The sequence below is a fragment of the Eleutherodactylus coqui genome, chromosome 2 (genome assembly GCF_035609145.1).
Source record: "Eleutherodactylus coqui strain aEleCoq1 chromosome 2, aEleCoq1.hap1, whole genome shotgun sequence".
Lineage (NCBI taxonomy): Eukaryota > Metazoa > Chordata > Amphibia > Anura > Eleutherodactylidae > Eleutherodactylus > Eleutherodactylus coqui.
This window is the reverse complement of record NC_089838.1, coordinates 156,118,099-156,136,895: the sequence shown is the minus strand read 5'-3', so window position 1 is coordinate 156,136,895 and position 18,797 is coordinate 156,118,099. Positions and strand designations below refer to the sequence as shown.

General features: G+C 44.1%; 1 protein-coding gene across 1 annotated transcript in view; it reads left to right on the top strand.

Moving 5' to 3' along the window:
- Positions 1-18,797, top strand: part of ASZ1 (ankyrin repeat, SAM and basic leucine zipper domain containing 1) — a 71,628-nt gene that overhangs the window by 42,077 nt on the left and 10,754 nt on the right. The window contains exons 9-10 of the mRNA XM_066589886.1: positions 1,597-1,653; positions 14,401-14,513. Of these exons, the coding sequence (XP_066445983.1) occupies positions 1,597-1,653; positions 14,401-14,513 (170 nt within the window). The remainder of the gene's footprint in view (positions 1-1,596; positions 1,654-14,400; positions 14,514-18,797) is intronic.

Sequence of the window (18,797 nt, the reverse complement as noted above, 5' to 3'; positions counted from 1 at the left end):
AAGAGCTGCTTGTGATCAGCCCAATTCTAATCAGTCCAATTCAAGAATACACTGCTAGATTAGAATCTGAAAGGAAGCTGTAGTGCTCAGAGGAAACTTGCCCAAACATAGGGAAAAACCCAAACTCCATGTAGATGTTGCTGCTGTTTGGATTGGACCCCAGTAGTAAACACTCAGTCACTTTGCTTCATTAAAAATATCTACTTAATAAGCGTCTCATTTGCTGGCTCTACCTCCCCTCCTCCTCCCCTTGCTGTTGGGGTCCCCCAGGGCTCGGTCCTTGGCGCCCTCCTCTTCTCCATCTATACAACCCCTATTGGGGAAACCATCAGGAGATTTGGCTTTCAGTACCATCTCTATGCTGATGACACCCAGTTATACATCTCCTCCCGTAACATCACAGCACCGTTTCTTCAGAACGCCACCGGCTGTCTGTCCGCTGTCTCTAACACTATGTCCTCTCTCTAGCTAAAACTGAACCTCTTATAACCTGACCTACTGGTGTTTCTGCCCTCTACTAACCGACCTCACCCTGACATCTCCATCTCAGTGTGTGGCACCACCCTAACTCCCAGACAGTACAATTGCTGCCTTGGAGGTATATTTGACTCCGATCTCTCCTTTACCCACTACATCCAATCTTTGGCCTGAACATGTCAGCTGCACCTCAAGAATCTGCCCTTTTCTCACCGTGGACACGCTAAAAACGCTCACTGTTGCCCTCAACCACTCACTATTCGATAATTGCAACTCTCTGGGAATCGGCCTCCCCTGTACCAGACCCTCCCCTCTCCAATCTATCCTGAATGTGGAAGCTAGGCTCATCTTCCTGTCCAGTCACTACTCGGACGCCTCTGCCCTGTGCCAGTCACTGCACTGGCTGCCCGTCAAATATAGAATTCAATTCAAACTCACTACCTTTATCCATAAAGCTTTCATTGCACCGCGCCGCCCTACAGTGCCTCCCTCATCTCAATCCACCACCCAGCCCGCAACCTCTGCTCTGCTAACGAATTCAAATTAAGTGTCCCTTTAATTTGAGCCTCCAATTACCGCCTCCAAGACTTCTCCAGAGCAGCACCAGTCGTCTGGAATGCACTACCCCAAACTGTCTGGGCAATCCCCGACACACAAAACTTCAGGCGTGCTCTAAAAACGCACCTCTTCAAGGAGAAACCACATCCCCTAAACCAAAACCATCTGTACTCCGCCTCATAACATGCTCCCTGACTGCAATCCCTACTAGCTGTAATCAACCGCCCCCTGCAGTCACTATATGGCTAAATTTGACCATTGTCTATGTGTATAGCATCCCACACTCTCCACCTCGCCATACCGTGCACATCTCCAGCCCCTTTACCTTCTGTATCACCCCATTACTTGTAGTATGTAAACTCATTGGAGCAGGGCCCTCACCCCTACTGTCTCCATCAATTGATTACTACATGTAGCAATGGTTTTTGTATCTTTGTTTTTTGTATCTGTTCTCCACTGTTTTGTAAGCATTGCGGAATATGTTGGCGCTATATTAATAAAGATTATTATTACCTTTTTTATTCTGTCCATGCTACATTTTCAGTATATTGTCTTTCCTAGGAAAATGATTTCACCTTGAGGCAACTGTTATGTTTGGAAGAAAGTGAACTTGAAAAGGTAAGGTACACCCAAAAGGTTAATTTGTTATGAATCCATCACTTTAGATAAGTTGGCCTTAAAAATGGTTAGTTTTTTTCTTTTCTACCTACCTACACACAAAATGATTCTATATACTTTGTGAATGCTTATGCAGACATGAGCAGTCAGTGAGTGGGTGAAGCAGGACTCCCTGGGATTCTCTGCCCTGGCAGCATATAAACTGCTTTTTACATAGCAACTCTTGACCCTTCAAGACCAGAGATTTTTCTGTTTTACATTTTCGTTCTTGCCTTCCAAAAGCCATAACTTTTTTTATTTTCCGGTAACTTGGCTGTATCCTTTCTTGTTTTTTATGGGATAAGTTGTATTTTTTTACATGGTACCATATAATATACTGGAAGACTTTTTACAAAATTTTCGTGGGATAAAATGAACAAAAACACAGTTGTGCCAGTTTTGAGGGGTTTTGTTTTACGGCGTTCATAATGTAAAATTACAGTCACTGAATTCTTTGGGTTAGTATAATTATGGCAATACCAAATTTAGAGATTTTTTTTTGTATTTCTACTCTAAAATAATACTTTAAAATGAAATGCTTTTTGTCGCCATATTCTAATAAACTACCTTTTTTCCCTCCAAAAAAGAGATCCTGTCGCCATATTCTGAGATCCATAACTCTTTAAAAAGTTTTTGGCGATTGGGTTGTGTGAGGTTTGAGGTGGGCTATTTTAGGGTACAAAATGTTCCCTACTTACGAACAGGTACCGTGCCATAAAGCTGTTCGTAAGTGCATTTGTTCGTATGTCCAAACAAATGCTTGTATGGAGGTGGATCGCGGGTGGATCCCACTCCATACAACGTTGGGTGCCGTCTGATTCTAACAGCCTACACTCGCCTGCAACAGCTCTGATAAGTTGCACGAGTTAACAGTTCCGAAGAGCGTGGCAGCTTATTGGGCTGTTGCAGGCGGGTGTAGGCTTGATAGAATGCCTGTCCGTTCCCTGTGCATGATGTCCCTGCTATGGCATTACATCATGCTTACAGACAGGCTTGTTCGTATCTATCAAAGTTTGTAACTCAAACGTTCACAAGTAGGAGACTTAGGCCTCCTTCCCACGAGCGTGACGGGGTCCGCCGCGTAATATTACGCAGTGAAGCCCGTCACGGCGCCCCCCAGAGCCCCTATACTTACCTGCGGGAGATAGCGTGAAATCGCTTCCCCGCCCACCACCGCCGCGTCACCGCCCGTCACCGCCCACCACCGCCGCGTCACCGAGCGTGTCACGTGACGCGGCCGGCCGTGTCACGTGACGCGGCCGGCCGCGTCATTTGGCGTCAGATGACGCGCGGCGGTGGGCGGGAAAGCGTTTTTTCACGCTATCTCCCGCTGGTTACAGCGGGAGATAGCGTGAACGGACGGCTTCCATTGACTGCAATGGAAGCCGTCAGTGCGTACAGCCCGTCCTCACCCGCAGAAAATAGAGCATGCTGCGGGTGAGGACGGGAGAAATCGCGGTGCGTAATTCCGCGCTGGAATTACGCATCGTGAGCATTGTGCTATTAGGTTCAATAGAACCTAATAGCTGCGGGCAACGCAGCGGATTTTCGCCGCGAATTACGGAACGGAAATCCGTTCGTGGGAAGGAGGCCTTACTCTTCATGCAACTTTCTGATCACTTTTTGTTCAGTTTTCTTTTCTTTAGGAGGCGGGTTGCCCAAAAACTGCAATTTTGGCACTGTAAAGTTTGGGGGGTTTTTTCTTTCTTTTTTTTACTTCACACCATGGTAACCATGTGGAATAAATAGTGTTTTTGTTTTTTTTTATACTTTGAACTTTTATGTTCACACTTGCACCAAATATGTAAAGGTTCTTTTGAGCTTTTTAATATATAGATTTTTTTAAAGTTTCCAAATTTTTCAAAAACTTGCTTTTTATTTTTTTAAGCTTCACTTGTGGAGTTGAACTTGTGATTACTTAATTGCTTGTGCCATATACTGCAGTACTTATGTTTTGCAGTATATGCTACTTTTAATTGCTGCCTAATATACATCCATACATGGCAACCTCTCAGTACCCTGCAATCGTGTGGGCATCCTCTGCTTATTGCTTAGATGAACAAATACAACAGTCAGCGTCTCAGAAGTTAAGCAGCCATGATCGAATAGAACTCATTCATAGCAGTTGGCTGTCAGCTCTACTCCAGATAGCAATTATTACTCTGATCATGACTGTCCCATTTTGAGCTTTCTTCGAAATGTGCAAAATGTAAGTATAAAACTGATTTTAACAACTTCCTAATGTTCGTTGTGCATGTATGGCATGCTGGGTAGTTCCCACAAGGCTCCATACATGTATGATGCTGGTAGCTGAGCCCGCATTTACCACAGTAGAATCATGGCTGTAACTGAAAGTCATGGTCCTACTGCAGCAGCCATGCTGGGAGTTAACTTCTGTCCCTGCAATGTAACTTGTGAAATGCCACAAACAATGCTGACCACAGCATCTGTGCCTTTTAGGAACTCCTCACTCACTCCATTCCCCCTGCTATGATGAGATCATGGGTGTTGATGGCTGCCATGGCAACAGGGCCAGATAATGGCCTCCAGGTCTGCCATGTATGGTGAATTATTGGGCCTTGCCAGAAGCCAGGTCTAATAGGAAAACTGTCATTGAGGAATATACCAGTTGGGGAGAATAGTATGCACTACATATTTGGTGAAATGTATGCATTATCTAAACACTTGCATATTCAAGTCTCCTTGTAGAATGAATAGATGGAATAAAAAAGTCAATGAAAAGAGAGAAAAAAAATCACATGTGCCCCCAAATTGGTACTAATTAAAAAAGTCGTATCAACCAAGATTGGAAAGCAGGAGAGCTTCTAAATTGAGTCCAAGGGAACCAGATTTTGAAGATAGTAGGAAAAGTGTTGTCGTCTGCCGCCAACCAAATCTTCCATGCACATGATTTTATGGAGTGAGTCCACCCATTGGACTCTCATGAGGGATTAGGGGATCTCCATAGCCTAAGTATTGCCAGGCTCATGGCCATAAGAAAATTGTGCAACAATTTTTTGTTACAAGAAGAGCTTGAACCCTGAATTATGGATAATAAAGCAAATTCTGGTAGGAAGAGTACAGTTTGTTGTAAAGCAAAAAAACTCTGTGCCATTGTGCCTATATTATTACACCCTCTCCAGCAAATTTCAGACACACCTGAGAATATTCAACGTCAAAGTGCTGGGGTCAGGTACTAGCAGGTCAGGATATTGTAAATGGTTTATGTCAACATGCACTACCGTTCAAAAGTTTGGGGTCACATTGAAATGTCCTTATTTTTGAAGGAAAAGCACTGTACTTTTCAATGAAGATAACTTTAAACTAGTCCTAACTTTAAACAAATGCACTCTATACATTGCTAATGTGGTAAATGACTATTCTAGCTGCAAATGCCTGGTTTTTTGTGCAAAATCTACAAAGGTGAATAGAGGCCCATTTCCAGCAACTATCACTCCAGTGTTCTAATGGTACAATGTGTTTGCTCATTGGCTCAGAAGGCTAATTGATGATTAGAAAACCCTTGTGCAATCATGTTCACACATCTGAAAACAGTCTAGCTCGTTACAGAAGCTACAAAACTGACCTTCCTGTGAGCAGATTGAGTTTCTGGAGCATCACATTTGTGGGGTCAATTAAACGCTCAAAATGGCCAGAAAAAGAGAACTTTCATCTGAAACTCGACAGTCTATTCTTGTTCTTAGAAATGAAGGCTATTCCATGCGAGAAATTGCTAAGAAATTGAAGATTTCCTACAACGGTGTGTACTACTCCCTTCAGAGGACAGCACAAACAGGCTCTAACCAGAGTAGAAAAAGAAGTGGGAGGCCGCGTTGCACAACTAAGCAAGAAGATAAGCACATTAGAGTCTCTAGTTTGAGAAACAGACGCCTCACAGGTACCCAATTGGCATCTTCATTAAATAGTACCCGCAAAACACCAGTGTCAACATCTACAGTGAAGAGGCGGCTGCGGGATTTTGGGCTTTAGGGCAGAGTGGCAAAGAAAAAGCCATATCTGAGACTGGCCAATAAAAGAAAAAGATTAAGATGGGCAAAAGAACACAGACATTGGACAGAGGAAGACTGGAAAAAAGTGTTGTGGACGGATGAATCCAAGTTTGAGGTGTTTGGATCACAAAGAAGAACGTTTGTGAGACGCAGAACAAATGAAAAGATGCTGGAAGAATGCCTGACGCCATCTGTTAAGCATGGTGGAGGTAATGTGATGGTCTGGGGTTGCTTTGGTGCTGGTAAGGTGGGAGATTTGTACAGGGTAAAAGGGATTCTGAATAAGGAAGGCTATCACTCCATTTTGCAACGCCATGCCATACCCAGTGGACAGCGCTTGATTGGAACCAATTTCATCCTACAACAGGACAATGACCCTAAACACACCTCCAAATTGTGCAAGAACTATTTACAGCAGAAGCAGGCAGCTGGTATTCTATCGGTAATGGAGTGGCCAGCGCAGTCACCAGATCTGAACCCCATTGAGCTGTTGTGGGAGCAGCTTGACCGTATGGTACGCCAGAAGTGCCCATCCAACCAATCCAACTTGTGGGAGATGCTTCTAGAAGCGTGGGTGCAATTTCACAAGCTTACCTCAACAAATTAACAGCTAGAATGTCAAAGGTGTGCAATGCTGTAATTGCTGCAAAAGGAGGATTCTTTGACGAAAGCAAAGTTTGATGTAAAAACAATGTTATTTCAAATACAAATCATTATTTCTAACCTTGTCAATGTCTTGACTCTATTTTCTATTCATTTCACAACGCATGGTGGTGAATAAGTGTGACTTTTCATGGAAAACACAAAATTGTTTGGGTGACCCCAAACTTTTGAACGGTAGTGTAAATTAGACACATGGTAAATGTTATATAATATTTTTGTGATATGACCATCTCTGTCCCTACAAGCAGAAAATGTAACATTTTGATAAATGCAAATTATTTTTAAATTTTCTGCAAATTTCAAATTTTCTTTATAAATAATGCAAAGTATATATTAAGTTCATCACTATGGGTCTTACACTGAATGATTATTGCTCATATTCTTGCTGCATCATTTGTTCGCTTATCATTCGTCATTTAGTTTGTACAGGCTTAAAAATCACACATGATCTGCATGTGTAAACAGGCAGTCATTCGTCTAGGACTCACTGCCTATTTACTGTGATTGATGGCAGAAAGTGCTCTCCTGCCCGATCTAACAGTTGTCCCATGTGAAAGGAACCTTAAAGGGGTTGTCTCGAGGAAGCAGTGAAATTTTTTTTTTGCCCAGTCCCCCTAATTAAGCAAACATTACTAAGCCCACCTGTAAATGACTTTTCTAGCTGGTTTGTACTTACAGTTCCAGCGTTTCAGCAACTTATAAAAAGTTTCCCCAAGATGGCCCCGGCTCTTTTCCTGTCGCTTGCTGTAGCCCGACGTGCGCGCTCCCGAGACGCTACCAGCTGTGTCTCCCTGACAACCAGACGCCCCGCAGCTGCCGACCGGACCCCGTGATTGAACGCGGCCGACCAGTCACCCACCGCCAGGCAGCAGGTAACCGGCGCTAGCCCCCGGCTCCCGCGCGCCAGCCCCCGGCTCCCGCGCGCCAGCCCCCGGCTCCCCAGCGGTAGGCCCCGGGGCCAGAGCGGCAGTCAGTCACGCGTCACCCCCGTCAGTCCGTCACCCATCGCTGGGCTGGGCGGCTCTGCTGGGCTGGGCTTCTCGGCTGGGCGGCTCCAGTTTCTGCACCTTCCTCTAACAGAGGATGGTAGCAGAATGGCCGCTCCAGCGCGCTCCCGAGAAGATACAGCTCATCTGCGCATGCGCAGAAGAGCTGTAGCGGCGAGCACACTGAAGCGGCTTGTGCTCAGAGCAGAAGACCGGACTGCGCAAGCGCGTCTAAAAAAGCAAGCCGCCAGCGAATTTAGACGGAACCATGGAGACAAGGACGCTAGCAACGGAGCAGGTAAGTGTATAACTTCTGTATGGCTCATATTTAATGCACGATGTATATTACAAAGTGCATTAATATGGCCATACAGAAGTGTATAACCCCACTTGATTTCGCGAGACAACCCCTTTAAATAGACTGCAGTGTGTCGCAAAAAGCGCTCTCAGAATCACATGGATAAGTAGAATAATTTCATAGTTCATACCTTATGAAGCAACACATGTCAGACTTGACAGTGAGGCTGTCAGGAACGCCACGGTGGGACGAGGTTAATCATGTTTAGAGGAGCTTCTTCTGTTGACATGTTTACTTAATGTTTCAATTTGTCTTTACTTTTTTGATTTCACACCTGTATATTTTTTCTTGCTGTGCTTAACTTCATTAATCAAAGGATGTTATTCAGGATACTTTGAGCTGTAAGTCCGAGGCCCAGATTCTTATTTGCACTTTGGTCACACAAAAGCATTTTTTTGTTTTAGGTACAATTTTTGTACCTTATGTAGTCCGTGTGCTTTAGAGGATTGGTTCACATATTTTCTTTGGCTGCTGTTAGACTAATTCTGGCCATTTTTCATGACAGTTACCAGATCCATAAATAATCAGGGGATATAATAATCATTTATAAAAAGTGCACTCATACTTTGTTAAAATAATTGATACGGGGCGCGCTCAGTGTAATTATTTCACTTTGTCATGCTTCGACTGTAAAATTGCTGATACTTCTGCCAATTTTAGTGTAATTTTCACACTACAAATGTATAAATCAAATGTGTGAAAGTACCTAAAATGTATTTCAGCAGGGATGTTCTGTTTAGTATAATACTAATCTTGTGATGCAAATGAATACTTCATGAATATTGAATTATTTAATTGTCCTTTTCAATAACTCAACAAATTGTCTGTGTTCAGATAGTATTTGTATATTACATTATAAGGAGCTCCCTTTGTCTGTAAAACCATTTAAGTTCATTGGTCCCCATTGACCTTAGCATCTAAGGGGTTAAACAATTACCTAATCAATGTACAAGACTGATGGCTGTCTACTACAGCTGATATTTGCTGGCGACTACAATGCCACAACTCCTGTGCCCCAGCAGTACATGTCTATGGGCTTGATCACATCTGCATCGGAGCTTCCATTTAAAACCATGCTGCTCTTTTTTGTTTTGTAAAAAGCCAGAGGTCCAGCCATAAAACGAACAAACCCTATTTTAGGCAATGGTATCCATTCGGTTCTGTCATAAGACTGATCACTTGTCCAGGGGATGTTGTTTTCTTGCTCAACAAATGGAAAAGGAAAATAGAACCTGCCAGTGCTGATGTGCACGAGCCTTAAAACTACAAGAAAAACCTCCCACGTGCCTTGCATATGTACAGGTTTGAGGTTGTGAACTCCACCTCGGGGCAATTTTTTTACCTAAATGTATTTAGATACGACACTTAAAGTAAAAATAAATAAATAACTTTTGTGTACTTTAACCCCTTAGTGACCAAGCTTGTTTGGGCCTAAAAGGGGTTCTGTCATTAAAAAACAAAAACTATTCCTCCCCCGTCAGTCGTCTACCTTCCTGATCTTCTCCTCACTGATCTTCTGTCTCCTGCAGTCCCAGGGGGGATCACCTCACCTCCAGCTGGCTGATTCCTCTGCTTCTTGTGACGTTATGTACATTCACAGGCAGTCTCCTTCCTGCACGGCAATGTACTCTACGTCACTAAATTACAGTCTGGCAGGGAGTGCCGAGCTACTGCAGAGACTGCTCATTTGTGCAGTCTCTGCAATAGATCAGCATTCCTTCCTAGCCAGTGAACTCTATGTCACAGGGATGTAACCTTCACTGACCTGCTGGAAGAAGGTCAGGAATGCTAGCTTCATAACAAGGAGAAAAGAATCCAGAAGGCTTGCGGGGAAGTGACACTGGGGACTGGTTAAGATCAGTGAGGAGAAGATGTGGTAAGGAGGTTCTGTGGAGGAATATGAGAGTATATATTTTATTTATTTTTTTTTAGGACAAAACCCCTTTAATGGCCATCTCAGATTTCCAAAATTTAACACATCCCTTTAACATAGAATAACTCCGTAAAGCGTTTGCCTATCCAAGTAATTCTGAAAATTGTTTTTTTAACCACATGTTGTACTTCATTTAGGTGGTAAAAATAGACAGAATTTGTGTATATTTATTAATAAATGCCAAAATTGGAAGCATTTTGAAAAAATTGTCTTTCACATTTTCAACTGCAATGTGTCAAATATGTGCAAACATACTGTACAAATTTTTGATAAGCCCCCCCTACACATGGCAGAGCTTCTGCTTTCCCCGCATAATACGCGACCTTTCTGCAATGTCATTGCAGAAGCGCGGTTGGACGGCTTCAATTAACTGCAATGGGAGCCGTCCATGCGGAGTATGCTGAAAAATATGTATTTATTGAGGGGTGTCATGAGTATTTGGACCCCACAGTTTTTTTTCAGGTGTTAATGCAATTTAGAGGAGAATAAATACAATATCATATTTTTTGCAAATACCCTATTTCCCCAGAAAGTAAGCCCTAGCCACATTATTTAAAAAAAACAAACAAAAAAAAGGAATACATTACCTAGCAGGCTCGATCCAGGTCCCCTCCCACTGCTCTCCAGAGCTGCGACACACTTCTTGCATGCCTTGGCTGCCCACAGAAGATCACTTCCTGGTTATGGGATTCATAATGCGCTAACCGTGGTACAATACTCCCTTTGATGTCAATGGGGCCTTGCCTGCATTCAAACGTTGCATTTCTAACGCTGACTCTCTATTTTCACGCGTTTTAGTGCTTTTTCATGCTTCTCATCACCCATCACAGTGATGGACGGCATTAAAAAGCGCTGTCAAATGCTTTGACATGCATTAAGAAATGCCACTCAAAACCGCAGTAAAAATACCATGATTTCGAGCAACTTTTTCTGAATGTATGTGCGATAGTGGCCTTAAACCTACAGCTTGTCACACAAAAATCAAGTTCTGTTCATTGAAAAACTTAAAGGTTGGGGAACGTGGCTTGGCAGCTGAAGCGAATGGCTGCCTGAGTGCAGAGCTTCTGATCCACCAGAGCTCCAGATCGCTGAAAACGGACTTCACCTGGGGATGGGGGGGGGGGGGGGGGGGGGGTGCAGGTCATAGTGCAATAATATCAAGCTCTGAGGAATTCCAGAAATAGTCCCCACCTCTCAGTTGATGCATTTCTCACACAATCTCATGAAACTGCTTTTACCGGAGTGTTTCTTCCAGGATCTTATATTGACCGGGTGCACAGACTCCCCCCACCGTCCTAAACATCTAGCGGATCACATACCAAGAGATGTTCTGGCTATTATTCATTTCTTGCATATCAAAGAAAAGCTGTTGGAGGAGGCCAGAAAAGCGGGCTGATTACCTGAGCCTTATCAAGCATTGTCCTTATTGATGGATTTATATGCTGCAACTTTGGCACAAAGGCAACAACTGCTCCCAATCACCAAATTACTTACAATAAAACCGCATACAGATGGGAATGCTCTGTGTGCCTGCTAATAATCCACAGCACACAGCCTTCATTAAAGGGGTGGTCTCGCGAAACCAAGTGGGGTTATACACTTCCGTATGGCCATATTAATGCACTTTGTAATATACATCGTGCATTAAATATGAGCCATACAGAAGTTATTCCACTTACCTGCTCCGTTGCTAGCGTCCCCGTCGCCATGGTTCCGTCTAAATTCGCCGGCAGCTTGCTTTTTTAGACGCGCTTGCGCAGTCCGGTCTTCTCCATTCAGCACGAGCCGCTTCAGTGTGCTCCCCGCTACAGCTCTTCTGCGCATGCGCAGACGAGCTGTCACTGCTCGGGAGCGCGCTGAAGCGGCCATTCTGCACCATCCTCTGTTAGAGGAAGGTGCAGAAACTGGAGCTGCCCAGCGGAGAAGACCAGCCCAGCCCAGCAGCCCCGAGAAGCCTCCCAGGTAAGTGATGGGTCGGGGGGGGCTGCCGCTGCGCCGGGCTGCGCCGGGGGGGGCTGCCGCTGCGCCGGGGGGGGGCTGCCGCTGCGCCGGGGGAGCTAGCGCTAGGCCGGGGGGGCTGTCGCTAGGCCGGGGGGGCTGTCGCTAGGCCGGGGGGGCTGTCGCTAGGCCGGGGGAGCTAGCGCTAGGCCGGGGGGGCTGTCGCTGCGCCGGGGGAGCTAGCGCTAGGCCGGGGGGGCTGTCGCTGCGATGGGGGGGGGCTGTCGCTAGGCCGGGGGGGCTGTCGCTAGGCCGGGGGAGCTAGCGCTAGGCCGGGGGGGCTGTCGCTGCGCCGGGGGAGCTAGCGCTAGGCCGGGGGGGCTGTCGCTGCGCCGGGGGAGCTAGCGCTAGGCCGGGGGGGCTGTCGCTGCGCCGGGGGAGCTAGCGCTAGGCCGGGGGGGCTGTCGCTGCGATGGGGGGGGGCTGTCGCTGCGCCGGGGGAGCTAGCGCTGGGGAGCCGGGGGCTAGCGCCGGTTACCTGCTGTCTGGTCGGCGGCTGCGGGGCGTCTGGTCGGCGGCTGCGATGCGTCCGGTTGCCATGGAGACACAGCTGGCGGCGTCTCGGGAGCGCGCACGTCGGGCTGCAGCAGCGACTGGGAAAGAGCCGGCGGCCATCTTGAGGAAACTTTTATAACTTGCTGAAACGCTGGAACGGTAAGTACGAACCAGCTAGAAATGTCATTTACAGGGGGGCTTAGTAATGTGTGTTTAATGGGGGGGACTGGGCAAAAAAAAAAATTAACTGCTTCCTCGAGACATCTCCTTTAAGTCAAGTCATTGGAAGAAGGAACTGGTCTCCTGCAACAATGGAACGTAGACGTCCTCTACCTGCTAGACATTCTTGACAACTCAACCATCACCTACTGGAGGAATGGCACGTTGTGAAACCTCACAAATGAGTTCATATTTGACTTCCAAATCTGCCTTCATAAAATATTCAATATTTGGAAACGCCAAAGAACTTTAACCTCCACCTCTGGTAACCATCTCCAGAAGAGCTGCTATATTACCCTCCTCCTCTGCAAGTTTGTGAAGGACTATTGATTGTTGTGTTTTCCTGTCACTTTTCTTCTTCTGTCTTTTAGTGAATGGCAGGTGTGACCATTGGTTGCTATTATATACCAGTTTGTGTAGCCCAAATATATCCCAACTGTTCAGCTAATTGTTGAAGTTGTGGTGGCAATGGATCTTTGTTACATATTTTATGGAACTTCCTTCTTCTCCATCAATATTGGGACTCTGTGGGACTCTTGGTTATTATCCTCTATGGTTGGTTACGTGGTCCAGAAATCTCCTTTAGGGCGCATTCAGACGACCGTATATCAGACGGGTATTCACGACGGCCGATATACAATGTCTCTCTCTGCAGGGGGAGGAGGCTGGAAGAGCCGGGAGCAGTGCTCTGAGCTCCCGCCCCCTCTCTGCCTCCTCTCCACCCTCTCTCCGCTCCTCTGCACTATTTGCAATGAGAGGTGGCGGAACAGGGGCAAGGCTAAGTTCTGGGAATTAGCTCCGCCCCTGTCCCGACTCTCCCCATTGATAATAGTGCAGGGGGGTGGAGAGGGGGCGGGAACTCAGAGCACTGCTCCCGTCTCTTCCAGCCTCCTCCCCCTGCAAAGAGAGATGCCGTATATCGGCCGGCGTGAATATCCGGCTGATATACGGTCGTCTGAATGCACCCTTATTGGCATTGATGAATATTTGTTCCCATGTGATCCTACCACACTTTCAAATTCTGGCCTGTAAAGTGCTAGCAATATCAAACTTGGTCATACTTAGATACTGGGAAAAATATTGACACCCCCATATAAGTGAAACTGTCACCCTAATTAACTAGACATATGTATATAAAAAATGCTTTATTCTTGAAATTTCAATATATATGGAAAGCCTGGTTGCCTTGTAATCAGTGCATAACTGGATGATCACCATATATTTTTTTTACATGTATAGACTCCTTTTGCTTTTATCAGTCAGTCGTTAAATCCCAGGAGCTATATTTGTATATTTTTTACCTTGCATTATTTATCTATCTACTTCTGCTATTTCATTGTTTAAATCAATTGATGGTATTTTCTTTATTCCATAACCTACTTAACCTAAGGCAGACATTACATGATTACTGAATGCTTTTTATTGCATTTTTTTACATCATAGGTGTTGGTTTTTAACATTTGTATTGTACCTTTTATTAGAATTTAAAAAAAAAAAGGTTAGGGATCTTTGAATGCAGCAATATGGGAAAAAATGCCCGAACACTCCCATACAGCTGTCCCTGCTGATTAGAACACATGATTTACAGCCCTCTGCAGGCCATTCTGTGTACTGCATTCACACAATATAGTAGTGTATATTCTTGGTAGCGGAAGAAAGGGTTATATAATTCTATATACATCTATTAGCTTCTATGAAGACGTCTTCAGCTGCAGAGAACAGCCAAAGAGTAACACAAACACAGCCCATAGAGTACAACGCTCTGGTGAGCTCTGCAGCCCCTTTGTTTCACTGATCAATAGGGTCTCTACACCCAGACCACCTACTCATTTAAATGTTTTACATGTCTGTGTGGTATGCCAAACGTTTTACAAAAGTACAATTATTCTTTTAGGATCCACTTGCTTCAATGGAGGTATTGTAGAGGTATTTTTTTCCTTTACCACATTGCACTTGCATTAACCTGAAACATGATTTGTTTCCACTTAAAATTGTTGCTTAGACATTGAATATAGTATTGCTTTACTGATCATTCTTTTAACACAGGCAGGAGTTACTGATGTTGAAGACTATAAAAAAATTGTGGCAGCAATGAAAGAAATTCGCGTTGAAGAGACAAAACTTGAGACGTTGCCATCACTTTCAAAATTAGAATCAAGGTATTCCCTCATAAAGCATTGTGACTTTTAGATATTGGATAGTAGTAGTATTATAACTACAACAAAATTGCTTAAATCATTCTTTTTTATGAAAGTTGATATTAACCCCTTAATGACTGCACATACACCTTTTGATGGCGGCAGTTAGGGGGCTTTATTCTGATGCATACGCCTTTTTACGGCACTGCATTAGAAGCCTGGTGTGGTTCTCCCATGCCAGGGATAGTGGGTGCTGAACTAACAGTGGGGATCAAAGAACCTAAAATCCCTGATGTTTAACCCTTTACATGCTGCAGTCAATGCATTTGTGACATGTAAAGGGCTAGCAGAGTCAGGTGCTCCATCACTCACCCATCGGACCCCCACGATGTGATGACCAGGTCCCAATGGGTTGCTATGGCACCCTGAAGCTTAAAGATGGCTTCTGGGTCTGCCTGGTACAGAGGCCTTAGAAGTATACTAGTGTCTTATAAGAACAATGAAAAATGGTGAAATTCAAGTCCCTTAGTGGGACAAAAGAAAAGGTGAGAAAAATAGACAAAACCCCACCGTTTCCTCATTTATTATGTAAAATAAAAACACAATTAAAACCCATCACAAATTTGTTCTTGCTGCATTTGTATTGAACTAAGTAAAAAAGTTATTACATTATTTAATTGGCATAATGCAAGCTGTGGAAAAAGAAATACAAAAAACATGGTGAAAACAGCTAATTTTCCCGATTCGCCATACAAAAAACTAAATAGAAAGTGATCAAAAGGTTGCATGAAACAAAAAATGGTGCCATTTAAGAAGTACAACTCATCCTGCTCCATTGTCTGAAAAAATATTAGGGGGCTGTGAATGCGACGATAGAAAAAAATAAATAAACATTTATTTTTGTAACACTTTACCCCCCCCCCCTTTTTTTTCTCATTTAAACTATAAATTGGGTATACCGTAGATGTAATCACAGAATTGCACATATTACTTATACTACACAGTGTACGTAGTAAACAGAATGTTATAGGTTCCCAAAAATAGGGTAAATGAAGACTATAGCACATCCTGCAAACAGACCCTCAGAAAGCTCTGTCGATGGAAAAATAAAAACAATATGGCTCTTGGAATGCAGTGACACAAAAGCACATCTTTAAAGGAGATGTCCCGAGGCAGCAAGTGGGTCTATACACTTCTGTATGGCCATAATAATGCACTTTGTAATGTACATTGTGCATTAATTATGAGCCATACAGAAGTTATAAGAAGTTTTATACTTACCTGCTCCGTTGCTGGCGTCCTCGTCTCCATGGTGCCGACTAATTTTTGGCCTCCGATGGCCAAATTAGCCGCGCTTGCGCAGTCCGGGTCTTCAGCTTTCTTCTATGGAGCCGCTCGTGCCAGAGAGCTGCTCCGTGTAGCTCCGCCCCGTCACGTGCCGATTCCAGCCAATCAGGAGGCTGGAATCGGCAGTGGACCGCACAGAAGAGCTGCGGTCCACGAAGGTAGAAGATCCCGGCGGCCATCTTCAGCGGTAAGTATTGAAGTCACCGGACCGCCGGGATTCAGGTAAGCGCTGTGCGGGTGGTTTTTTTAACCCCTGCATCGGGGTTGTCTCGCGCCGAACGGGGGGGGGGGGGGTTAAAAAAAAAAAAACCCGTTTCGGCGCGGGACATCTCCTTTAAAAAAAAGTGTTTTTAGTGTACAAAAATAGAAATACATAAACTGCATACATTTAGCATCACAGGAATCGTGTTAACCCAGAAATAATATCACATTATTTATTCTACATGCTGAACTCTAGAAAACCGGTGGAATATTTTCAAGGTACATGTACCCCAAAATGATCTGATTTAAAAAAATACAACCTGTCCCGCAAAAAACAAGCCCTCGTACAAGTATGTCGACGGCAAAATTAAAAAGTTATGACTCTACCAATGCAACAATGAAAAATACTGGAAAGTTACCTTTTTATTAATTCCTTTTTAGTTTTAGTTGTTTTTTGGGTTACGAGTTGGGTGTAGTAGTTGCCATCCCTGGAACCTGTGTACTTTGCTACATACCTCAGTTAGTGCAGCACCTTCAGCAATAAAGAAAGGAGTAGTGTTATGAGACACTGACCTGGAAAGCAGTACTTAACACGCTTCAACTGTCAATTCAGAATGTCTGCCACTTTGGAATCATCCAGGTATCCCATAGGGTAGGGAAAGCTGGCTAAGGCTAATTTTAACATGCGTTATCCCCATGGATGCGAGGGGGTTTTCTCTTAAAACTGCCTTGCATCATTTTGGGAAAGTAGCGATCCTCCGGCACGGCTGACAGCCGCAGGGAAGGATCGCCAGGTGTTTTCCATTGTTTTTTAATGGAAAACCTTGTGTGCACCTCGTCGTACGTTTTGTTTTCATCGCATTGCAGAGAAGCCAGAGGATCCAAGTGTGGGAGAGAAGATTTTTCTGGAGTTCAGATGTGTTTGCCAAAACGTTTTAAATTAAATTTGTCGACATACCCCTTATTAAATAATACATAGGGCTATCTATGCCTTTAACAGTCTACCCTGTGTAAACCAGATTGAATTACCAATTGTCCTAAGCGTAAGCGGGCTAAAACTGAGTTTTTACCATACGTTTTGGAATACGAGAAAGTTCAGCTGGGCTTTTGGAATTTGATCTGTGGCCTATGGAGCATGCAGTCCCCTTTTTCCTCCTTATTATGTCTTTCATTACATTGAGGTGGTGGGAGCTGCCGGTAATAGTTATTTTTAAGAGAGAATATATATTGTAACACTGATGCCCACCACTCAAACTTTGGTAGACAAATCTTAATGGACCTAGTGCTTATACAGAGAGAGGAATAGGGAGAAACAAGCCAAGCTTTTTTTTTTTTTTTAATTTTTTTTTTATTTCAGCATATACAACAAAGAATATTACTCATCATCTCTTCCCTTTCACTTTAAGGCCAGGTTCACTCTGTCCGATATCATTCTTGCCAACGTGTGTCAGGACTCGAACCGAGGATCTCCTGTGCTCTGGACGGTATCTCTGCCCAGTGGATAGCTCCCAAGCTAAACGTTGCCCTAGTTTCATTCTCCTGTGTTTCCCTGACTAGCTCCACCCTGTGTTTTCCCTAATTAGTCTCCCTATAAATACACAAGTCTCCCACCTTGTGTGTTTATTGAGTTCTGAGCCTTCAGCCTTTAAACTAGCTCCTTCCTCTACATGCTCCTTTAAAGAATACTGCTCTGTGTAGCGATCACTGGCTTGTTCCTGACTACATATCTGCTGAATCCTGTGTACTGCATCGCATCTCCGTATACCAGCCCCCTGCTTGCCTGACCATGTTGCCCGCCCTTGCTGACTACGACCCGAGACTCCAATCCCCTGTCAGAACATGACGGTGCGTTTCTCACTGTAAAGCATTTTGGATTTTAAAAATGCATCGCATCACTTCTGTGAAATTGTGATCCTCACGATCATGAAAGAATTGCACGTTTTTCTCATAGACTTCAATGGGAAACATTGACCTTACGATGGCTTTTAAGGTCCCATTGAAATCATTGGGTCAGGTGTTCCTAGGGAACGCCCAAAGATAGAACATGCTGTAATCGTATCGCACAAGAATGTCGCTCGTGTAAATAAGCCCTAACTGAGTGGTATTCACTGGAGAGTCTGAGGGGGCCCTACAAGTTACCAGGTAAGAGGTTTGGTCACCAACAGTGTCCTGACTTTGACTGACGGGATTTCTGTCATAAATCTTCTACATGCTCTAGTCCCTGCCACGTAATTTTCAATATTTTTCTTTTTTTACTAGCGAGGATTGACTGATTTGTTTATGGTGGTTGTAATGTTAAAGCTGTGTTGGCTATAAAACAATAATATATAATATTTAAAATAAAAAGCTACATATGTGCAAATTCAAAAAAAGAACCCCATTTTAGCTATACAGGATTATTTTGGTGTATTGTTAAACTCATCAGATTATCACACTCAAGTGTCCTATTAGGACAAAAAAAAAATTTACCTAAAATGAAAAGGTCTTTAAAAAAACAAATGGGGGTGTCTGTTTATCACAGCTGGCTCCCACAACTCCTGTGTTATTGCCATTCTCAGGACATTACATCCTATTGTGGTATGAACACCACGATCAAGGCCCATTTAGACACAACGGTTAACACTCAAAATTCGCTCAAAAGCCATCTTTTGAGCGATAATCGCTGGGTGTAAATGTGCCCATCTTTCAGTTTTCTGCCGAACAACGGTTTTCAGTTCTGCTTGAAAACCATCGTTCCGCAGAACAGCTGATGAGCAG